We start from the raw sequence: 26,294 nt of genomic DNA, 5'->3' as shown, positions 1-26,294 counted from the left end.
ATTCCCATCCTGAGTCCAGCAGCCTCCCTGGGCAAACAGTATGTGATGCCTGTTAGCTCAACAAACACGTGCACTAAACTAAGCACCAGTCGATGTGTCGCCACGACGACAGTGTCATCTGGGAGAAGTTTAACCACACGGCTCACTAAACATTGGATACTAAGTGAATATGTATATGTATATGAATACACTATGTGGATAGAACCTAGTACAGTAAATATTAAACAACATTGATAACTATAGGGCAGATATAATGCAAATATATGAGCTACTAAAGTTGTAGCATTATGACAATTGACAAGAATTGTCTATAATAATACAGCACAATGTACTATGCTATTATGAAGGAATTTTTGAGTATTTAGAATTACACGTTGCATTGTGTTAGGTTTAAGGCTTGAAGCAAATGTCTGTATAATTAACAGATAATGTTCTGGTAGAAAAATACCAGTACTTATTCTGTTTTCCTACAAATTTTTTTTTTTTACATTCTGTAAATTATACAATATTTACTTAAAATTCACTTAAAAATGTATTTATTAAAACATACACTACTGTTGAAAAGTTTTGGGTAGGAAAGGTTTTTTTCTTGTTTTTAAAAGAAGTCTCTTATTTTCACCTAAGCATTTATTTAATCAAAAACACAGTGAAAACTACTGTGAAACATTATTACAATGTAAAATAACCATTCTTTTCTAATATATTTTTAAATGTAATTTATTACATTGATGTCAAAGTTAAATTTTCAGCATTGTTACGCTAGTCTTCAGTGTCACATGATCTTGCAGAAATTATTCTAATATGCTGATTTGGTACACAAGAAGCAATACTTAATATTATCAGTGTTGAAAACAGCTCCGATTTTTGTGGAAACTGTTTTTCAGGATTCCTTCATAAATAGAAAGTTCAAAAAAACAGTATGTTTTTGAAACAGATTTTTTTTTTAACAATTTAAAACTCCGTACTGTCATGATTACGCGATATGATGCAATATTCTCTAAAATGTCAAATTCATCATCCTAGCACTTTATTTGTAGCAAAATTAGATCATGTGGTCAATTCCATTCAGTTGCATTCTTCCACCTATAATCCATACAGATATCACAAATCAAATCTTCACTACCAAAAAAAGAGACTCTAAAATGGAAACTTCTGGTTAGAAACTAACCAAATTCAAACATATACCAGCTATGTATTTGTAATGTGACCGCATCTCTCTGGTCTCCAACCTTCAGGCCCGATCTATCACACTTTGTGGTGAGAGTCACCTGAGATGCTCCTAGTGCCAGTGAGAAGATTGATTCTGTGACAACAATCCCACAGGTAGAGTGAACTGTGTTTCTTGACAAACACTCGCTTAATCTTTCCTTTCACTGGTTTTGCAGAATTCTGCTGACCACGTTTACCCGGCCAACTTCAACAAAGGGGTAAAGCACAGCCTCTGCTTTGGCTCAGCTGGCCTCATCTTGACGCCATTGGTCAGACATCGGGCCAGACCTCTGGACTACGGAACAAAACGGGATACAATCGCAGACCACGGTCTGGATCTCTTTACTGAAGCCCTGTGGTTACAGAAGTTCAAGTTTAGCTAAGAGACCTGGTAAAATGACTCGAAATGCTTTTGAAATGTTGGATGTTGGTATCCCAGTTAATTACAGACAAATCTGCAAGCTCATTCTGATGCTAATTCATCCAGCATACAGCTGAGCTAAACTGGCTTTAGAACTGGCCGCCCAACTAACATCAGCATTTTATAGTTTTTTCAATCACCTTTTTTCAATCAAAGACAAAAACGAATAACTTATGTCACATCACACTGTAATCTGAACCCTTGTTTACCTCTGCATCTGTGAAATGGCATGTTTAAGTCTTTGTGTTTCAGAATATGTTAGTGAGTTGTGTCAAGTATCTTTATTCTGCTCTCAAACCGACAGGCCAAATAAACCACAAGCGCCACGACCGAGATTCTCCATTGCCTCTGGTTGTGCTCACAGCTGCTGAACTCATTTAGGGCTCTTAAACCAGCATTTGGTCTATTTACAGAAGTGAAAAGCAAACACACTCAATAGTTTGAGTTGTACCAGCGGTTTCTGTACCAACATTATATAGATGTCTGTCTTTTCCAGCCAGTGGCATAATGAGACGATGATCAAGGTTCATGCTTGTCACAGTGCATAACACTGGGAATAAATCAGCAGGGAAACATAAGTGACAAGGAATAGCAATGGTTAAGAAATAAGGACTCATTATAAGGTCATTGAGAGAGGTAGCCTATATATTTTACAAAATAAGCTAATATGAAATCTACACACATTTACACACATAAGGTATAAAAATGTATAAATGGATTCATTATTCATATTTTTGTTTATATATTGTATTATATACTGTTGTTCTATTTTTTGTTTTACCGTTATCTATCTTTAGTGAGTGTAAATATACAGTGTAAATATATGTGTATTAACTATATATTAACCTATACTATCAAATATTTTTGTTATTTGAAATTTGGAAAAAAAATTATTCTACATACATAAATAATCATACACAAATCCACACACACACACACACATATATATTAGCATCCTTTCATATTCTGAATTAAAGACAGCATCATTTGAAAATCATTCATGTTTCACACGTAGCAATTTGGGAGTCTAAATGCTCAGTTAAACAATGATAACACTTTAGTAGTGATCGAATGATATATTGCCAAGGCCGATATATCGGCATCGTCTGATAAGTTTTTCTGGACTTTTATTTTGACGCCACGCCAGAATTTTATTTTGATGGTGCTGTGCTCACATTCTTCCTCTTGTTCACCATCATTGTTAACAGTTCTGTCTAATAATCCGATAGAACGGTTAAACAAAGGAATTAAAATGTATACAAAAGTAGTATAACGATTGCTTTTATATTATTAGTAATAGAAAGGCAAATATTATAATACTTTTTTCTTTTGCAGTATTTAAACAAATTTTTGAATGGCTAATGAAATTTTCATTTCACAAACCTTGCAAACTTTGTTTGTTGTATTTGTGGTGTGTTGTGTAGTATGTTTGTTAGCTGATTGATATCGTGTTCTCTGCGTGACATTCGGTCCACGCAAATTGAATGCTTTAAACATTAAATTCGTGATTTCAAATTATGCTCCACTTTATGCATTTGCTCAATGCCATATTCATTTAATTTTCTCTGTGCTGTATGTAAAATGAGTATTACCTTGGCTTTATTTGAAAACAATATGATTCCCAATGCACACAAACTTTCCAGAATACTGAGTGCTCTGTTGGTTACAGTTTGCTTCCTTTTTAATTATATTTTTATTAAATATTTATTTATTTGTAAAAAATACTTTGTCATCTAAAGTATGTTTATTTTACAAATTAATTTTTAATCAATTTTCAAATGATTCAAAATTTCTTAAATATTAATTAAAATAAATACAATTATATTGGCCACTCTGCTACACTTTGGACAATAATAATAAGAATGTAGGTTAGTGGTTACAAATTAGTTTAGTGGTTACAAATACACAGTACAAAAAGTTCTAAATTCAAACCACAAGAGATTTTGCCAGTATTTAACACTCATTTAACACACTCACTTGTATTGCTGATGGTCCTTGGTACTCCTGGTCTTGGCCATGAAGCGTTCGGCGAGCTTCTCCAGGTTGCGTGAGTACTCCATCTCGATCTCGGACTTCTTGCGGAAGAAGTCCTGGAGGTCCTGAAGGAGCTGGACCCTCATGTCCGTCTGCTGCTCCAGACATTTCTGCTGTTCCACCAGTTGGGCTCGAATCTCTGAACAAAAACAACCAAACATGGCTTGTTGTTAGAGTCTCTCAAAAGAAATCACGAAAGGAGTGAAGAAAAATCATCAGTTTAAGTGCACGCTTCGACGGTGCTCTGTAAACCAATTGCTAGCAGCTCAACAAAGGCAGTCTGAAATTATAAAAATGGCCAGCAATATATTTTCTATAAATAAAGCATTCAGATTTGCCCTGGGCTAGTTTCATTGTGCAGGATCAGCAATTCTACAGTAATCCAGGCTCCTCAGGTGTAGCAGGTAATACCCATATGCTGTGTTTCATTACAGCTGGAATGAGGAACGGTCCCAGAAACTAACCTAATGACTCTCTAAAGCCAATGTGTGTACAGCTAGTACAGCCATGTAGGCACTCCGCTTCATTTAACAAGCATTTTTTGCCCAAATTACCTCCGGTTTCCTCATGTGATTGCCCTCTTGTCATTGGAAATGGAGCTTATTAAATTTGCAGTGCACTGTGGAGGCTCTGCAGCTCCATACCATAATATACATTCAGACTTCCTCTCTCAGCCCTCAAGTGACCCAACATGTTTAATGTATTTCTCATAATATAGGTTCTCTGAACCACAGTGACCACTTTAATGGGATATACAATAACTAAATGCTATAAAAGCACAAATACTTCAACAATATTATAGTAATACTATCCCGGACGAGCCCCCAGATAATATCATTAGCCTGTAAATGAAATAGCAAGAAAAAGCCCTCAAATGTAAAAATGAACTGTTAGTAGCATATCAATTGTTTGACGAAGGTGAAGAAAAAAATGGGAGAAAAGGGTAAGAAATAAGAACATTAGATAAAATGTAAAAATATATTTGATAAAACTAGTTATGCAAGGCAGAGAAGAGCTTTTTTCAGACAAATATTTACTACTAAGTTAAATAAATAATTTAAAACTACAGATTATACATAATAATGGAACCACCACAGTCTTGAATTTTGTTGAAAGCTTTAAATTTGGTGCTTAATTGGTGTTTTCATGTCTGTAGTATAACATAACTTCTTAGAGTTGGTTTTAAAATCTCTCAGATATTGTGCCTAAAAAAATAATTAAATAAAAAAAACAAATAAATGTTTTCAAACTGAAAAAATGTATTAAAAAAATTATGTAATAATAAAAGTAATTAAGTAATTAATTTAATAAAAACAAATAACAACAATAAAATTAATGAATTCATTAATGTAATTACATTTTAAAAATGCAAAATATAGATTAACCAAAAATGTAGAGAACCAATGCTAGATGTTTTAATGACAGGATCTGAATATATCCAAAATAATAAATAAATAAAATGAATGAATTGATTTAATAAAAAAAGTAAAAAGTATAAAGTATAATTTTTTTAATGACAGGCTATAAATGCATGCAGAAAAAAGAAAAATTGTAGTAAAAGAAGTCTGGTTTAAGATAAATAGGATTAATAATATTATCTTGCACCAAAAACACCTTTTTTTCTGAAATATTTTTCTGAAATATTTTTCCATAATGCCGAAGTATCAGCATTTTTATATTCCGACATGTCATATTTTTTACTAATCACCCAATGATTAAGTATCCATTACATAATATACAACACACCATTACCTCAAAGACATTCAAAGAGATTCCAAGAGCAATATAAAACTTTCTGTGCTCCGCTTTCCTTCATTGCCAGTATCGAGTGACCTTCTGTGATTACAAAGAGCATTCCTGGCCCGGTGAGGTCATGTGTATGGTAAACATCTGCATGGAGTCAGTGTGCTGAAGCATGTGTGAGACCGTGTGTCTGATCAAAGCCCCTGTGATCCACTTCAAACAGAGAGATAGATGTGAGCACCTGTGAGCCGTCTGATACTGCACAAACAAGACCTGAAGGTGGAATCCAAGCTAATCATCCCTATGCTGTCTGTCTCTACAGTTAGCTTCAACAATTTCAGCACTCGCAGGTGGGTTACCAAGATAGCCAATGGCTGGGATGAGTGCATATCAGAGATTGCATGCTATTCTTTAAAGTGGAGGAAAATATGTGAGCAAACAACAGGCTGTGGACCAATTTAGAGATAACAGAGAGCATTTTCTTTTATGACCTCCACTGTACGTTAAAAGAAAGAAATTACTACTTCTCTAACAAAGACTCTGACAAACAGACTTTAGTCATACGTTTAGTATACGTCACACTGAATTTGATACTGGGAGATGGAAGCACAGTATCAGCTATTTATCATCATAATTTCAGCTAATCTTAAAAAAATCATAGAAATCATTTTTGCAACTTCTAAGTTGATCAACTTCAAGTTTGCAAACAAAATAAATAGAAAAAAATGTAATGAAAAAAACAGCATGTAAATATGTTCCTTTATCACAGAAATTAAAATATTTTTTGCATTACGGTAATGAGAATTGGGGGCATCTAAATGAGCAACATGACCATATCTATGCCATCATGACCGCTTCAATATTCTCATTTGCCAATCCAAGCAGCATGCTGCACTTTTTCCTCATACACTCTGTGCCAAAAGCTATGTGGGACATACTGTACCACAATCCTGTATGCAGACGTTCTCATCAGCGCTACCTGAAATAGCAGCATTTGTCAGGAGACCTGTGTTAATGCACTGGGTTATCCAGATCTGCCATCTGCTTAACGACTCGGGACTGGGAATACTTTCCAGACTGTCACATTTGCTCTGTTACCTAAGTGAGATGCCAAACAATGTATCTGGGTAGTTGATATGACATGTCAAGTAATGACAGCAGAGTCATACAGTGTGACATGCTGCTGGATACCGTATCTAAATCATCTGTAAACCAGCCTCTCATCAGTCTAAGGCAGAGGCCTCCAAAAACATGTCCCAGTATTTCGATACTTTTTTTAGATACAGTTACAAATATATTTCATATAAATTGGCTTTGCAGTAACTAGACAAACTGCTTTATTGTTGAAAAATTATTTAAAAAAAACATTTGCAGATTTCATTCTACAATTAAATTTAGGTAAATATCTTTTTGTTTTCTGTCTTATGAAGTATCCTGTTATTTTTTTGATGTGCAAATTCATTAAGAAGTGTGTGAGGAGTGTGTGAAATAACAGTCTAAATGAATCAAACTGAACTGCAAACAAATTCAGACATTTTTGCAAATCTGTTTGTCAGATTAGATCAAAAGTGTTATTTATTCGCAAATCTGGCTTAGTTCTGACTCTAAACAGCAAATGCACAGCATGGTTGCTTAAATATTATCAGAATAAATGATAGTTTGGTATATGGTCATTAAATTTATCAGTAATATTTTACTGGGGCACTGCAATATTTCTGTGTACAGAAAAAAACTTCTGTATACATGCAGTTTTTTATGGTTTTGTTTCAATTAAAATTTCTAATTAAAAAAAAATGTATAGTTATATCTTTATATGCATACATATAGATAGACTATATTTTATATTACACTCAATATGCTTTTTCATTTTGTATGATTTTGTTTCTAACAAAAAAATGTTTTAAAATGACTGAAAATATCTCTTTACTAGATATTACAAGATGGTTTTATCTGAACACCATTACTGTGCACTGTAACTAAAGGCCTTCAACTCAAGAACAGGTTCTCCATAAATAATCATGCTAGCAAATCATCAGAATCACAATTATACCCTGTGGGAACAAAAATGCCCTTTCATACTCGTAATAGATAGTGACTGTTTCAGAAGACAGGTAGACAGGTGGGCAGTGGCTGGGGGAATATCCTGTTTTCATACGGTTCAGCACAGCTGGGAGACGTCAGTCAGTCGGCCTTGCGCCAGGGCTCAGGAGCAATGTGTGCAATGTGAGCGCCCATAGCCAGACTGATTTTTACCAACTCCAGTCCATCAAGGAAAGTCTACTTACTTTTGACAGCTCATAGAGAAATGAGCCTGCATTCTACAGCTACCAAGCCGTCTTGTTACAGAAACTAAAAGCCAACCTGTGAGCAAAATATTGTTAAGCCACTTTAATGAGGTCTTACTTCCCAAGCAAGTCACTGTATTATTTTTAATTAGTTATATTTAATTAGTCAGGTATGTGAACTGGAGAAACTGGAGTGCATGTTTGTGACCATTATTCAGTGGAAGATTGGAAAAACCTAGAGAAAGTGTGTCTAGGTCAAATTTCACCCCAAAATCAACAAACAAATAGATAAATACAAAAAAGTTAAATAAAAAATTAAAATAAATAAATATAATGAAAAACTAAAATAAAATATATTTTGTGGGAAAAAATGTAAGCCTATTTTGACCTAATAAGTTAGTTACCAAAGTTTAAAGTCCATTTCAAAGGAGTCTATAAAAATAAAATGGCAACCTTCCACCAAGTGTTTGAGAACAGTGATCCAAATTAAACAAAAAATGTCAGCCAGAATCCTTTCTGTTACTAACATTTATCATCAGTTTGACATTATGGACTCAGGCAAAATGTCATACAACACTCCTGTGGTGAGACAGAACTATACTGATCCAAAGGGGAGAAAATTACATACTTTTAAATTACAAAATTTACTTCATATAGTATTTTGTAAGAAAAAGGAGCCAAAAGCTAGGGCCCTATGAAATCAGTTTTAATTTTTCCTCAAACTTTAAACTTTTTATTTTTTCAAAATTCTGTTTTTTTTTTTTCGTTTAAATTTTTCTGTATTCTGTTTTTCCGTTTTAATTCTTCTAGACTCTGTTTTAATGGTTAAATTAAATTGTATTATTCAAAAAGCATGTCTAATTAATTGAAATCATGAAACGTACATCATTTAACAGCATTGGATGTTAATGTTTTCATTAATTTTTAATAATCATAACCATCTCTAAATAATCTATTTTTCTGGTAAATAATTTTTCCGGTAAATATTCCCTAAAAATAAATAAATATTAATTATTAGTATTGGTAGTACTATCATTACATTAAGCAACATTTGTTTGTCTCAGATTTAAGTTAAACTGAACTGTTATTTTGACAGTTTGTGAAGACTTTTAAGTTTCCCTGTTTATATCATATGAGAATAGATCAAAAACTCATATATTGAGGCGACAGAGATTGAAAACACTGTGAGCATCACGCAAGTTTCAGTATGTGCAGCGAACGAAACCACAATATGCAGGATTCATATTTAAATAGTATTTTGTTGCTTAATATTCACAAACACTAGTATCGCATTTACCACATTTTGATGTAAGTGTACTAAACTTCTTTTGATTTATTCATTCAAAATTTCGTAATGTTAATTAAAATAACTTCAGACTGAGATCACATATTTCTAATGTCAGAAAATATCTTTATAATATTTATTATAGATTTATAGATTTATTTATTATTTTTTTCTAGCATACATATAACTTTCTACTGACACATGAAAATATCTATGTAAATGAATATTTAGAATAATTTGCGCTAGGACCAGTGAAAACTTAAAATCTGAACTACTAATCTAACCAGCCATCCTTGGATGTGGCTCTTCTTTATAAAGCCGTTTCATATGGTGCCAACATGAACATGGAGCACACATGTTGTTTTATCTGACTGCAAGTCATCTTCAAACCAAGCAGAACGTCTGAACCTCAGAGGACTGAGTCCAGCTATTATCTCATTACCATTTCCTGAGACGGTGGAGGCCTGCATACACAAACACACACATAAACAGGAAAGACTGGCCCCTAGGCAGTCTTCTGAGTCTGGTCCGACTGTGGTCTACTGACCTACTGAGAAGCAATTCCTTCCTGTTCTGGTCTTCAGCAGGACCAAATTACACCCTGCATGAACTCCCCTGACCTTAAACTCCTCCACTTACCCGCTGCTCTCCTCAAATTTTAAACACGTATCAATAGCACACCCACAGAAACTAACTCAATGTTTGGAGATTTCTTTTTTAGACTGAGGTCAAGCACAGCTGCCAGTAAAATGGCTTATAAAGTATCAAAATTCTCAACAACGTGGTCAGCCACTGAGTAAATATCAGTAAGTAATTTTGTCAAGATAAATAAATGAATTTAGTAGGGAATCTAATCTAGTCTTGTCACCATGTTTTAACAAGAGGGGCCAAGTATAGCAAAAAGAACTATTGTAATAATAAAGCAATATTCAAAATAATTAAACATAGATCAGTTATTCCCTTTAGACATTTTAGGAACACTGTACTATTGTATTGATTTTAATAATTCTGCACAAAAAATATATATTTAATAGTAGTATTGTGACTGTTAAATAAAAAAGTAGTAGTAATATTATGTGTGTGATTATGTGTGTAAATTGCTGAAGTAAACAATGGCGATATAATGGGGGGTAAATGGTTCAAGTGAGATTTATGTAGAAACTGGATTATACAAACAATATGAATACACAGACAAACTAATTAACCCCTGTAAATAAATCTTTCGCTTAAGTGTGCAATTCTGGCTACTTGCAGCAATATGACTGTTTCCAAACAGGTTTCCCAAAAGTCTGAATGTCCATTTTCACATTTAGAGTTAAAAACTAAAACAGGTAATTGTGAGATAAAGCTTAAAATCAGAAATAAATTCTCAAAATGTTTATTTTCAATTTTAATTTTTTATTTAAGTAACAAAAGAAAAAACAGACAGAAAAAAATATACAGAATAGAAACCACAAGCAAAACAGAACACAGACACCAAAAAAAAACAAAAAAAACAAAAAAAAAAAAAAACAAACAGGGCATATTTAAAAACAACCGTAATTAAGTACACTGCTGCACCACTGACATTAGAATCTCAACACAAGTACTAAACAGAGATGATAAAGGTGGTTGGCACTCTATGAACTCCCTTGCTGCTCCAACTCAGTGTTATATTTGTCAAGGTGAGCCAAAAATGGCTCCCAAATATCTGAAAATTTATTAAGATTGTCCATCATGCCATAGCGGACCTTCTCCATATGCAATATACCAATAAGCTCACTTAACCAGATCCTAAAATGAGGCGCAGTATCTGACTTCCAAAGTTTTAAAATCATTTTCTTTGCAACTACCATTCCATACATAATTGTGCTTTGCATCGAAACTCTGTGATTAAGTAAAGAAGGAGAAACCCCAAACAATGCAATCATTGGGTCAGGTTCAAATATACAGCTGTACATGTCAGAGAACCACTTAAATATGCTACACCAAAAATTATTCAGTTTCGGGCATGTCCAAAAGATGTGAGTCAGGGAGCCCTCTGCAGATTTACATCGGTCACAAAGTGATGAAATGGTGGGAAAAATTCTGTGCAATTTGGTCTTTGAGTAGTGAAGCCTGTGCATCACCTTAAATTGGATTAACTGATGTCTGGTGCTAATAGAACAAGATCGGATCCTAGCAAGACCCTCCCTCCAAACATCATCGCCAATCTGCATTCCCAGCTCCTCCTCCCAGGAGTTTTTCAAAAAGTGTGTAGCATAAACTGTTCGTTCAGAGAATATATTTACAAAGCCAGAGACCAATTTTCTAGAATCAAGTGGGCCCAACAAAAGCTTATAGATCCTTTTATCTTCCGGAAGAGACTCAAAGTTAGGCACACACTGATGAACATAATTCCTAATCTGCAAATATCTGAAAAAAATGTGTTGCGGGAAGAGAAAACTTATTTTGTAACTGTGCAAATGTGGCAAACTTTTTATTAACATACAGGTCTTTCAAAGTGACCACACCCTTTAGCCTCCAACTGTTAAAAGACCCGTCCGAGAGGGATGGAGAGAATGCATGATTGCGATATACCGGAGCATGGATAGAAGTGCCTGGTAGTCGGCAGTCTTTCCTAATTTGCTGCCATATTTTTAAGCAATTAAAGATAATCATATTTTCCATCTTAACAGTTGCAGGAGGTCTGGGTGTTGAGAAAAGAAGTGCTGGAAGAGAGCTATTTTTGACATCACTCATTTCAATGGCAACCCATGGGGGAGTCTCGGCAGATACCTCCATATTATATCCTTCCTGCCAATAAACCAGGGCTCTAGCATTCGCTGCCCAGTAATAATGCAGAAAATTCGGCAGTCCTAACCCACCCATTTTCCCTGGTTTATGTAAATGAGTTTTTGAAATTCTGTGTGCTTTAAAGCCCCAAATAAAAGGAAGAGTTATCGAATCCAACGATTTGAAAAAAGATCGTGCCAAAAAAATAGGTAAATTTTGAAAGAGATACAAGAACCTCGGCAGGGAAACCATCTTAATGGCATTTATACGACCCACCATAGAAAGAGGGAGAGTCCTCCATTTTTCAATGTCCCTCCTCAGTTTCTCTAGTTTCTCAAGAAAATTCATCTTAAAAATTAGTTTCGGGTCTTTCGGCAAAACTACACCAAGATACTTCAGCCTGTTTGTAATTTTGAACGGGAGATTATGCAAAAATTCAGTGTTGAGATCCGCGCCCAGTGACATGAACTCACTCTTCTGCCAGTTAATTGTGTATCCGGAAACCTCACCAAATGTTTTAATAAGATCCAGCAATACAGGAACTGATTTTTTCTGGTTGTGATATAAAAAGAACAACATCGTCCGCGTATAGGGAAATATGGTGATCCACATTACCCAGTCGGATGGGTTCAATAGAAGCGTGATTCCTGATACTAATGGCAAGAGGCTCAATGGCAATGGCAAAGAGCAATGGGCTGAGGGGGCAGCCCTGGCGTGTCCCGCGGTGTAATCGGAACGGCAATGATCTTTCTTGATTCGTGAGAATGGAGGAAGATGGATGCGCATATAGCATTGTAATCCACGATACAAATTGACGACCAAATCCAAACTCCTCCAAGGCCTTTACCATATATGCCCATTCTACTTGATCGAATGCCTTTTCCGCATCTAGGCAAAGGGCAGCCACCTTCGAGCCCTTACTATACTTATGATACATTATATTCATCAATCTTCTGACATTAAAAAAGGAATATCTATTTGGGACAAAGCCAGTTTGATCAGTGTGAATGATGGATGATATATATTTATTTAACCTGTTTGCTAGTAATTTGGTAAAATTTTAATGTCTGAGTTCAGTAGTGCGATAGGACGAAACGATGAAGGTTCAGCTTCGTCCCTACCTTCTTTTAATAACAATGAAATATTAGCTTCATACAATGTGGGCGGAAATTTCTGGACTCCAAATGAATGATTGAACATCCTCAAAAGAAGAGGAGCAACCTTCATAGAAAATTTTTTATACAGTTCAATTCCGAAACCATCTGGGCCAGCAGCCTTGCCATTGGGAAATGATTTTAAAGCATCCAAAATCTCCTGCGTGGTAATGTCAGAATTCAAAGCTTCACAAGCAGCCGCCACTTAATTTAGGGAGTCTTAGATGCTCCATCCAGTCAGAAACATTCCCTTTTGCTTTTGACCTATATAACTCTTCATAATATTCCCTAAAACGATCGTTTATCTTTTTAGGATCAATAACTAGATCTCCAGTCTTTGATTTAATCTTATGAATGGCTCTACTAGCTTGCAAGCCTCTCAACTGTTGGGCCAACAATTTATGGGGCTTATCCCCCAACTCGAAATGTTTCTGCCTGATCTTAAACAATTGATCGCATATCTGATTGGAAAGTATAGTGTTATATTCATATTTGAGTTTAAGAATATTTTGTAAGGTGGAAGGGCTTTGGGTTTTAGTATATTTTGTTTCCAACTGCGATAGTTCAATTTCAATTTCTGACAGTCGCTTACGCCGTTCCTTTTTCAGAGAAGATTCAAAAGATATTATGTGACCCCGAATCACAACTTTAAAAGTTTCCCATAAAGTGGAGTCTGTGACTTCCGAATTGTCATTACTCTCTAGGAATTCTGAAATCTTAGTGGATATATATTGACAAAATGATGCATCGGAGAACAATGATGGGTGGAGACTCCAGGTAAATTGCTGTTTTTTATAATTAAGATCAAGGACCAATGAAGTAGGAGAGTGGTCAGAAATGAGAATATTATGATATTTTGAGGCAATAACGTTGGATATCAATTTAGAGTCAATTAAAAAATAATCTATTCTCGAAAAGGATTTATGCATTTGTGAGAAAAAAGAATAATCTCTATCTGTAGGATGTCCAAGCCTCCAAATATCAACTAGATTCATAGAAGACATTAAGTCATTTAAAACCATGGAGGAGGTAGACGAGTAATTTGACTGGGCTGACCTATCCAAACGGCTGTCAAGCACACAATTGAAATCACCGCCTACAATTAAATGTGTATCTGAGAGATCAGGCAGTGAACTAAATATTTTACGGAAGAAAGCTGGGTCATCAAAATTTGGACCGTATACATTAAGGAGCGTAACATGAAATGAGTGAATGTAGCCAGTTACCAAAATAAACCGGCCATTTGGGTCACTCACAGTAGAAACATGCCTGAAAGGAACAGTCTTGCGGATCAGAATTGCCACTCCCCGGGCTTTACTGGAGAATGTGGACTGAAAAATCTGATTGGCCCAGCTACATCTGAGTAACTTTTCCTTTGTGGGTCTGATATGTGTTTCTTGCAAATAAACTATATCAGTAGACAGAGATTTTAAATGAGAAAACACTTTAGCTCGCTTGAGAACGTGACCCAGGCCGCGTACATTCCAACTAGTAAAAGTGATGCCACCACCTGACGAAGGTGTATCAGGATGCATACAGATTTTGCATAGTAGCAGCGTACAAATGAAATGCCCTAATAAAATAATAAGAAAGACAAGAGGAACACATGAAAACGAGCAAGAACATCACCCCCCTCCCCCCCTCCCACTTTCCCAAACAAAGTGAGACTGCAAACCCAACATACTCTCTTGGGGACTGCCGGACCATACAGGAACAACTAACCGGCCACTAAGTTAACACAGGGACCCCGCATCCTCTCCACTAATGAGGACAAGTGTTTTTGAAAATCAACAGCGAAGAAAAAATATATATATATATATATGTAAACGCAAGCTGTCATATAAATGTCCCGGTTGCTATACAAACAGCATAAAAGTCACATACCGAAAGTCAAGACAGAGTCTCTGCAAAAGTCTCAGCATCCTGCGGGGACGAAAAAACTCTGTCCATGGTGTCACTGGAGACCCGCAGCCGTGCCGGGTAGATGAAAGCGCTCCTCACACCTGCATCTCGGAGTCGTTTGCGGACAGGATCAAATGCCTGTCGTTGCTTCATCACCTCCGCTGGGTAATCAGGAAAAAAGTGAACCGCTTTGCCGTTGTAGCGCAGAGGAAACTGCTGGCGGGCCAATTGTAGTATTTTCTCCTTCAGCTGGAAATGATGAATCCGTGCTATCATTACACGTGGGCGCACATCGTTCTCAGAGAGCCGCCTTCCCAGCCGATGAGCCCGGTCCACTTCCAGCGGTTTGGGAAAGTTGTCAGCGCCCAGCAGCTCAGGGATGAACTTGGCCAAAAACTCCGTTGGATGTCCGTTCTCGATTTTCTCAGGTAAGCCGACGATTTTAATATTCTGCCGGCGGGAGCGAGCCTCCAGATCAGTTACTTTCAAACGAAGCATTTCGTTTTCCGACTGCATTTTCGTACATTGCTGCTCAACAAGTGAGAGGCGGCGGTCATACTCCGAGCTAGCATTTTCCACCTCCTGTATTCGGTTACCAAGACTCGCCAGCGTCGCCTGGGTGGATGCCAAAGATGCCTCCAAGTCGTTGAAACGGTCGTTCATCGTCTTGCTCATACTTCGTATCGCTGCGAGGATGCTCGATTCAGACTCCAGAGCAGACTCCTTGGCTAATTCCGGAGCCGCAGCAGCTAGCTCCGCACATGGCTGGCCATCTTCATCAGCCTCACTTGAGGCTTTCTCTTGCCGCTTCCCTCTTTCAGATTTTGGTTTTGTCATCCCGAGGCACTTAAATGAAATTATTTATGCGGCGAAACCGGGAAAGTAGGTGAAATATTAAGTTATGACCAAATTATTTCAAACGTGGAGAGGAGCCCTGGAAAAACACGACTACTCCATACGGTGCTCACTAGCGCCCCACATTTAGAGTTAAAAACTAAAACAGGTAATTGTGAGATAAAGATTATAAAAAAAATAAAGGCCAAATTTAACAATTTGAGCCAGTCACCCACTGGCTGTTGAAATGGTTTCTATAGATCCTCCCAACAAGAGCAGACAGGCCCACTTCAGGCAGATATGTGTAGAACATCAATCAGTGAACATAATTACAGAGGCCCATGAGAGTCATCATTCAAATCCAACCCAAATAAAGACGTGGAGCAGAAGAAATGTGAGATTTATAATTATATTATGAAGGGGAAGGTTGTTTATTCAGCTGCTGTCTGATATCTCTTTGAGCTGAATGCATGAAAGACATTTTGGCCAATAACGTTTTCTGAACAAAAATCTGCCAATTTCAAAACAGCGGAATTTTAGTTTTATTCTAGTTTTTATTAATATTCTGAATTAGATTTTATTTTAATTTTTTGGGAATATTACTATTTAGGTTTCATTTTTTAAACTCATTTTTTTTTCTAGTTAGTAATACGTTTACTATAGTGCTTCATCTTAAGCTTCTAAACAATTAATTATTTGCAAAGGTGGCATTTCTAATTTTTGTTATTGTTGTCTGATATTTATATTTTAATTTTGCTTTATTTCCATTAACAAGAATGTGTTACCTATTTTAGCTTTAGTTAACAACAATAACCCTTACTACAAAATATAGCCAAATTATCTGAATAAAGGGCTGCTTTTTATATCCACAATGTTTGTTAAATACAATAAATATTAATGGAAAATTTAGTCAGATTATATTAATTGTGGGCGGCTTCCACACCAGCGAACGATATCTTCTGTTTATTCTAAGCGCACGCTCGTCTGCCACTTTCTCGAGCGCGTTACAGCAGGATGGATTCTGATTGGCTGTCAATTTTTTATCGTTCATCAGCTGGAAAAAATCGTTTTGAAAGTGATTCCAACGATATCGTTTTTCTTTGTCTTTATCGTTAAAGTTGTGGTGTGGACGCTGCTGTTCTTTAATACTGAAAACGATTTTTAGAACTATATCTTTATCGTTATCTTTATCGTTATCGTCCTTGGTGTGAACGGGCCTGAATAAAGGGCGGCTTTTTATATCCAAAAAAAGGTTCAAATATTAACAAAGAAAGAGGGAAAGAGAAAGGGGGAGAAAGGAGAAAAAACTCTTGCATCAGGTGCATGAACATACAACCATAGTGAGCGAAGACTGCCCCTTCTTTTTTAAGTGATTCATATCCAGGCCGTCCCAGCTGCCCCAGCTGCCCTCGGGGGAGGGGAAAGCATCACAAGAAACTCAATACACACATTCAGACTACAGTTTCATACTGCAAAAAGGCTACTTTCTCTCACACATTTTTTTTTCTTTTTCAGAAGAAAGTACCACTATGTTGCAAGATGACACTGTATGCTCCTTGGGCTCACTTTGTTCTTTTGTTTGGAAAATGCCAGCGAGAAGAGTCTGAAAACGAGGAGCGAGGATAACGTTTCATCCCCTCTCCCTTGCAAAAACTATAGTAACTGTTTGAGGGAGCTGCCAGGACATGCCACATTTGGAGAAGTCTCTTGGAAACGTGTGGAACGCTGACAGATCTTCTCCTGTAATTAGATTTTTCCTGACATCTAAGAGGTCAACAAGCAGTAAACACTATATCGTGTTTGACTCAGATCGTTCATAACTTCTCACAACCAGAGATCAAACAAATTGTTCGAAATCTTCTGAACTTCAATGATCATTGTAAAATGCAGCAGCAACTCCTAATGCCCTGCAGTGTGGTGTCTGAAGTGCCGACTCTATTCAAGAAACTGCATTCAGTGCTTGGGGGGCCCACTAGAGGTGCCTGACGGGGCCTCACGGACCACACGTGAGGCGGTTCAATCCCACACACAAACACCTGGACAGCACTAGTTCATTCAAACACATCTGCACGGTCTAAAGTTCTACAACTGAAAGGATCTGTAGGACACACCTGCAGAACTCCATCCCTCATCAGCAAACATATGCGGTTTATCACACTGAACGCCATTGACAAAGACACCCAAGACCATAAACAGTGCCGAACAGCCTTTTCACATGATTCTTGCAGAGAAACGTCAGACTATACAGTACAATACCTAAACTAATAAAACTATCTTACTAACTATTAATAAGCAGCAAATTAGGAGTTTATTGAGGCAAATGTCATAGGTTATGGTTTGATAATAGCGAGAACTGGACCTTAAAATAAAGTGTGACCGTGTTATTTGCAATTTCTTAGTAATTATTTGTGAAATTTACCAGTAACTTCTAAATGAAAATTGTTTCTTCATCAATTTCTTTTTCAGTGCATTTACATTGACTAGTATGACAACACTGAAGGAGCGTCCAACAACATATCAAGTATATTATGTAGAAACACACAGAAAATCCAATATAGTCATGTCATTTAAAAAAAAATCAATATAAATATATTCTTTAAAAAAAAAATTTGGAATTGTTATATTTTAAAATATTTGTTTTTGTTAAAATTTTACTTTTAAAATTTTTTGATTTGTTTGTTTTAATCTAATCTTATTAGACAGTCGGAGTCCCTGTCTGCCTTCTATGACTAACTTTCACTTAACCTGGTCTTTTGCAACCCCACAAAGGTGATAAATAACACCAACAATCACTAAACCTAATCTGTCTACATGCTATTTACTACTAAAAGGCTGACTGCTGCTAATCAGATCAAGGCTTGCAGGACAGGTCAAATGCTCCATGCTGGCACGCTAATGGGCATTTGGTCAAAGCAGCAAATCTGCTCTGTTATAAAAGCCATGAATCTCACTTATGATACATTTTATTACCTGGTCCATCTTCATAACACCCTGAGCGCTCCTGCTGGACCCTGCTGTGACATTTGCATTTAATGTAATAAGCAGGCATCCTATGGTACTAGAAACACTGACAGATTAGCATAATCTCTGCACAGATCTATAATTGTACACAAGCCACAGCAGGAGAATACATGTGTGCCTAAAAGACAAATTACACAAGGAGGCCCATCATGAACATCAGAGGAACAATGCAATTGAAATACCACAGGGCCACATGGCATACATTACCCATCAGTGCTCATCCGAGACTATATCCCAGATCTTCTAAACAGTGTTTAAAGACATCCCATTCCCTACAACCCCCCTTCCTTTGAAAAACAACCTGCACCTCTTCTAAACTACAGGTCTTTTCAACCAATGAAGTTCAAGAAGAGTAACCCTAGAAGGACAGCGTTTACATTCAAGTCCAAGCCTGTTGCGCTAGAATATCTGTCATGGTATGTTAGCTCTGGGGGAGAAGGATTCACCGTAACAAAGACGTAATTAGAGGTAAAATGAGAGAGTCTCAAGCCCTAAGGGCAGGAGATAGTAGCTGGTGTGAATCCAGGGCCTCTAATTGTAGTGCAGAGGTGCCACTGGGAAGTTTATGCAATGGGAAATTGAGATAGCGCTCAAACTCGTAGTCTGCCAAAGATTGACAGAACTTCATAACCTCTGTGAAAGGCTGTCAAGATGGAAATTGTCTCATATTTCATACTCAAATCACACTGAAAAAAATTTTGGTGTAGGATTTGCTAGCAAATTTCACAAATAATTACAAAAAATGGCAAGTATTGAATTAAACATGAATTTTGAAGTTGAAAGTCTGAAATCTTCAATTTATTTTACATTCTATACAGTGGGAAATAAATAAAGCTTGACCACCATTCATTTAAACAGGACATTTTTCACCCAACTACCTAAACAAATCCCCAAAAAACTAAAGCTAAGGGAGAAGCATTGACTAATTGACCAAACCTATTTTTTACCCAGGGTTTGAGCAGATGTACTATTGACATGTCATGCATTACGTTGTGGTTGCCGTTTAGCATTACGTCACATTCGTTCCTGTTGTTCTCTCTTTTATGTCAATGATTGGATCTTCACTAGACTGTAGCGAACACAACAGCTCATCCACTTCAAATAGGTCTTACAAAGAATGAATGGAAATGAACCCTGTACTCTATAGAGTATCCAACAAAGGACATATGGCAGTTTAAATGATGTTATGTTACGGAAAACGCATGTTTTATAGGACAAGGCTGCTTTGTTTGTCATTCATGCTTGAATTAAAGCAAGAAATCAAAGTCCAACAAGTTTTTAAATAAAAGATATATGGAGAACGCATAATTATGGCTTGAGGAAACAACAGTTTGAAGTTAAAAAGACCGTGTTGTTGGATTTTTATTTTTTTGCTTTAGGTGGATTTACAAACAAGCAGCTTTCCCATTCTCAAGATGTTAATTAATGGACTGGAGTTGATTACTTGCTTTGTTGTTTTCATCAGCTGTTTGGACTCTCATTCTGACGGCACCCATTCACTGCAGAGAATCCATTGGTGAGCAAGTGATGTAATGCTAACTTAACTACTACTTAAAAAACTACTGTACATCTTGGATTGAAAGTAATTTTTCAGCAAACTTTGGGTGAACTATTCCTTTAATTATAAGTGTGTTGCGTTTTATTTTAAAAAGCCAATTATTTTGAATGTCTACATGATGAGGTGGTCTACGGTCAAACAGGAAAAACGGATAACATCTTTAAAGGTCAAGAGGTGAGTTTGACCCTGTAAACTGTAAGGATGCTAGTTGATCTCAATTAGGCCACAGACTGACAAAACCACACGAATCATAATATAGTCCACATAAGGATCAGAAATGTGGAAGAAGAAAAAAAAACATGCTATAAAAATAAATGCTAACTGCTAGGGGTGGGAGAAAAAAAAATGGATTTTCTGATGCATCGCAATTCTCTCTTCAACGATTCTGAACATTTCAGAATCGATTCTGAGCTTGTTTATTTTTCACGCATATGGCATGTGTGCGTGCTAGAGTCGCGGCGGGCTTCATTGCACAGAATTTGCGCTATGAGACATGTGCACATTGCTTGACAGTCTGTCCTTCCACCCGCCGTGTTTTACTTTAGATAAGCTTTCATTTATGCCATTTGGAATGCAGTACTATTAGATGCACGAAGCTCGCGCACTGACAGACTTTCAAAAAATGTATATCAAGAATCGTTGGAATCGGATCGTGACTCCCAGAATCGGAATCAGCTCGTATTGTGAAGTGCCTGAAGATTCCCACCCCTAATAGATGTACAGGATGTATGACAACATTGTGATGCATCGTTAATCGTAATCGAATCGAATCGTGAGATTCCCACCCCTACTAACTGCCCAAAAATTAGGCTACATTTTGGATTACACACATCATCTACTAAACAAGATTTTTCCTCAGATCTTTTTGTGCTTAATGTCAAACCTCTGATGCACACAAACAGCAAGTCCCAAAAAAGCTGTCTTACGTAAAGATGTTGTTCAGAGAGCTTCAGAGAGTTATGGGAGGGAGCTTTAAAAAAGGTCTGGGTTGATGTGAATAAGGCTTCTTATCTCAAAGGAACAGCTGGGACCACATAAACATCTCCACTGGACAAGCAGATGACAGATATGATCCACAGACCAATATGTTCTATGTCTCTCTCTGTCTGTCACATAAACACACACATAGAAAAAAATCGCAAAGTAACACAAACCTGAAAGACACAGAAGTGACAAGCTGCATACCAAACCATGAAGAAAACTCATTGCAAATCTCTTTCTTAAATCATTTTCATATATGTGTCTGTGTGGTCTCTACTGCAAGTTATAATTAAACACAAAACAATGCAACTTGAATAATGCATGAATCATGCAAAACAAACACACTTAGCACATGTAGGAAATGCAGGCTTGAATCAGAAGTCATGTAAACACAGCTTACAGTCAAGAAGACCATGATAAAAGAAAAAAACGATAGTCTTTACGCAACTCATCTGTGTACAATCCAAAATACTAACTAATCATAGGCAGATCTCAGAGGAACACAAGAATCTACAGCCAGATTCCCAGGACATTTTAGTGGACGATCCTCCTCGCATACAAAATCAATCACTCAGCTCTAGAGGACATTTTCAGACACATAATACAAGCTTTTCTGCTAAACCGTGATTTACAAGGCAACTTTTTTCACAGAGGAAACTTTTAACGGAACACAATTGAGACAGAGCTCCTGTCATATTCCCTGAAGATCACATATGCAGGTGAGACTCTAACAGGGTCATTTTTCAGCGGTGCTGCTGTCCACCAGTGTGCCAAACCAAAACCAGGCAACATGCATGTGCATCTGGGCCTGCCAACTATTAATCACCACAACGACAACCCATTAAAAACAACAAATCACCCTCCTCCAGGGGGACGACAGAGATACCACAGGTCAGGCTGATTAAAATGGTTTGACATGCTGGTCCTGTAAAGAACAACACAATATAAGGGTAAACAAACTAGTAAACACCAGAATTATTGCACAGCTGGTCATAGTAACATTCATATAGTATTTTACAGGTATATCACTGCATTTGGATAATTATTCAATATTTTTTTGCTACTAGAAGAAAAAAAATGCAATTTTACCCGAGGAGGATGTTTTTGTTCTAAAAACATATTTCTGTCCAAAAGGTTGTGTTTTGTATATTGCCTAGTCTTTTATTTTGTTTATATTCTGTTGTTTTTTCCTGTATTACACTTTGGTTTCAACCTCTCGTTTTTAAATGTGCTTTTTAAATCAGTAAATTAAACTTAATATAAAAAGGCATTAATACTGATAATCTGAGGATACAAAAGCTACTAAAAGCAATAAAAGAATGCAGAAACACCAGTACAGTCTAGCAACTTGTGAAAAATACATCTTGGAGCAAAGAGGAAACTGACAATGTACCGACAGACAAGACCGAGCAGATTACCTCTGGAATGACACAAAGTCTCAGTATTCAAATTATGACATTTTTTAAGAAATTTAAACAATAAATACCATTTTTTTTGCCTCTTTAATGTGTTGTGACAGTTTGCTGTAGTGCCTCAGTTCAAGCGGCACATGAACCGATCATCTCTTCCTCTTTACTAGTTAAAGCATGAAATAAACACAAATGAACATCAGAAGGTATCTTGTTTCAACGGCAGAAACGTCAATACACACCATTTTTCAAGTTCAGGTCCAGCACCGTTAATCTGCTCTCCTGTCTGGTTTGTTTGTTAGATAAAAATGGCAGATTCAGTGTCATTGGTCAGTCAAACTCCCTGTGAAGCAATTCAAAAACACCTTACGCACATGCACAGTGTTGTAATATTACAATTATGCACGTTATACATCTTGATAATGTATCTATGTCTATCTTTGTCTTTCTTATGAACTGGTCAGCTGAGAAGACTATATTTACTACATATCTGCAAAATCAAATTCTTCTGACTTTAAATGCCAGCTTTCTTTCCAGACATGTCATTAAACCAAAACTACCATTATACTCGCGATAGCTCTAGTGACATTATTGTGGTGGTTATCTTGCAGCTATGAAGACACTGACTGAGCATGTTCAGAAAAATACATGTACTGCAAATATAAATGAATATGTGAATCAGATTGTGAAGTAAACACTGAACTTTTAGAATCTGAAACTGAATTCAAGTCCAGTTGATGAAAATTGGTGCATAACAAACCAACTGTTATCAAAACTGAACAAAAACAGCATTTCTAATCAATCACTGAGGTTAATTTGGTTTAAGATCCTAAGAAGGCAGCTACCCATTTAGACAGAGCTTCAACAGACTGTACATAAACACATTTCCTCTTTAACTTCTATGCTCTCCATCCTAGGCGATTAAAACCTCTCATCTAAGCTATATAATTCTCCTTGTGCTAATTTGCTTAAGGCGGTGCATTACACAATTAGACCAACAAAGATTTATCACGAAGTGCATTCTGGAAATTAAGCACTTCTCTGTTGGCAATGTCAGAGCATCTCGTGCAAACATGCACCGCATCCCCTTTCGCTCTTACTCAAGAGCTTCTCTTCTGGCAAAAAGGACAGCGCTCCAACATGGATACAAGTGAGTGCAAAACACTTCAGTGTTCACAGTGTCAAGCACGGTCTATTTTCAGTGCTAGCTGCCTGTGTCCTTGAGTAACTGTTCTTTTAAGCAGAGCAACGCTCAACTCTGCTGTCAGCTCTGTTACTTCAAGCCATTATAAAACTGAACCAGGTCTTCTGGGAGATACGTCAAAGCGAGTGTGCTCCTTTTCCACCCAACCTGAAAAACAAAGACCTACATAGCCTTACCATGCAAAAAAAAATTTTTTTTTTTTTTCCATGTAATGCGCACTACCTTGCTGCTTTGTGCAGTCTGTGCTGAGCCAGAGCACTGGGGGTAGTTTTACATGGAAATCAGCAGAAATGTAGATGGGAAAACCTGATTAACACAATGGAGACTGGTGTCTCTGTGACCTTAGAAAACTCCCATCTTGCTGAATCATCACACTGTTTTACAGAGGGCATTTTTGTAGCAAAAATGATGTAAAAAATGGATGAATAATTAAAGGGGACGACCACAGGATGTCCACAGTCACAGCTGTCAATGCCGAAGGCTATACTACTCCAGTGAGAAAGGAAATAGCCTAGGGAGAAACAGCATGGAAAACTGTGCAAATTGGAAAATAGTCAAATTATGTGGTTCTTAGGACTTAACTAAAATATCTTTATATTCATTAAATGTATTTACCTGCCCAAAGAAGGTTAATCGTCTTATAATGCTGGCCAAAATATTAAAAATTCCCAATATATTTGCAAAGATTTTGCTGGTGATATAAATTTAAGCAACACTGTCAATTTCATTATGATTTTAATGCACTTTAACCAAGTTTCCTATAACTTGCATTAGCATCTCTGAACGCCATTCAAATTGTTAAGCTTGATTAATATCCATGAATCATTTCAAAATATCAAGTGTTAATTTATAACTAATTTAATTATTAAATTGTGCCATCACTAAAATTACCCATGTGGCAGTTATGTATTCAAATGTTTTAAATAAAAACATCTACAGGCAAATATTCCCTTTTTTAAACTATTGTTAGAATGGTGCATCAAATATTATTCATTTAGTGAGAACTTTTAACAGCTTAAAGTAAATTCATTAACATCAATACTTATTTAATATTATAAATATTTATGCATGTATTTGTGTTAAAATTATATTAACAGGTCCTAACCTTTAGGACAATGTATTAAAATATGCACATAATTAATCATGGTGAGGTTCTTTGTGGTTTGACTGCAGTATTGCCATTTCATACTAAGAAAAGTTTTGTATTCTATACCTTACTGTCAAAGCCTCTTAATGATCATCAACCACATGCAGATCCATGTATAGACCATCTGCAGCTCAGCACAGAGCGGGGAAGAGAGATGTACTGCAAAAGATGCTGCTCTAGTGGGAAATGTCTGTTTATAATGGATCTATAGAAGACAACAGGATCCTTTATCATCTCGCTTATGAAAAAACACTCCATAAGGTGCTTCCAGCACCAGACTTCACCGCTCAGCGGGACGGCCATGGAGCTCACTGAAATACAAGACAAAAATGACATATTCCAGCCCAGATGAAGAGCTTAAAATATTCTGTTGCTGACAAGAATCTACATGACATGCAATCCTGCAATTTCGTGAGGTGCTAATACTTTTGACAATTACAATTTTCTAGTTACGTTAGATTATTTTAAAAGTATTTTTGTGTTACATTTGACTAAACAGCTTTTTTGTAAGTTGTCTTGTGCCAACCGGCTTTAAAAAAAGAAGTCAAATTTAAAATAGCTAATGGCTATGTAATGTAGCCATTAGCCTATGGCTATGTAATGTCAAAAAATGAATAATTTCAATTATTTTTAAATCTGGGAGGTTTAATCTGCAGAAACTCAAACTTCTTAATTCCTTTCTTTTTTTTATTAATAAAACACTCCAGCAGTTTAATAGCGTACAGGAGCTTAAAAAGTTCACTGAATTGTAACGCAGCAGCACTAATTTAAATTTCATAAAAGGACCTAAATAATATGCTTTCCATGTGTGACTGCTGGTGGCGAGCTTAGAAAAGAACCACAGCGTTCAGATTGATATCAATAAATGGCCTTTTCTTTGGGAGTCCCACACATCCGTGGCTGGAACCACAAACCCGGTCTAAAGTTTCTGCGTCCTGGGAGGGAACTGCACAGGCCGTGGCCACTGCACACGAGACGGATCTGTAGTCCCCTGAATCTCTGAGACCACAGCTCACACCCCGACCACAAAAAGGCCTTATCATGTGGGAGAGATAGTCAGAACCCAAGGCAAGCAATCCTCAACATCTACTCTAAAAACAGACACAACCGGCGGCAAAGGCAACCGCATTTAAAAAAAAAAATATTGTAGAGGGAAGATGTTCTGGTGACTTCAATGCAATGATACAGCATTTTATGAGTTACATAAATAAAGGACAGGGCTGTGCCTTTGCCACTAGTAATAATCAATCAGGCTTAACACACACAAAGACGGGGGAAAGCCGTTCCCTGATATTTCATGCCTGACCGCTGCCTTCGAAAAGCTCATCACCCCCAGCGAATCAGCGCCAGTGG

At 36.7% G+C, this 26,294-nt stretch overlaps 1 protein-coding gene across 3 annotated transcripts in view; it reads right to left on the bottom strand.

Moving 5' to 3' along the window:
* LOC109110177 (SLIT-ROBO Rho GTPase-activating protein 1-like) overlaps window positions 1–26,294 on the bottom strand; it is a 95,905-nt gene that overhangs the window by 60,597 nt on the left and 9,014 nt on the right. For all 3 annotated transcript variants that reach the window (XM_042744304.1, XM_042744305.1, XM_042744303.1), the window contains exon 2: window positions 3,608–3,803. In XM_042744304.1, coding sequence (XP_042600238.1) covers window positions 3,608–3,803 — 196 coding nt within the window. The remainder of the gene's footprint in view (window positions 1–3,607; window positions 3,804–26,294) is intronic.

Source organism: Cyprinus carpio, chromosome B18 (genome assembly GCF_018340385.1).
Source record: "Cyprinus carpio isolate SPL01 chromosome B18, ASM1834038v1, whole genome shotgun sequence".
Lineage (NCBI taxonomy): Eukaryota > Metazoa > Chordata > Actinopteri > Cypriniformes > Cyprinidae > Cyprinus > Cyprinus carpio.
The sequence above is the reverse complement of the archived record's forward strand: the minus strand, read 5'-3'. Positions and strand labels throughout refer to the sequence as shown.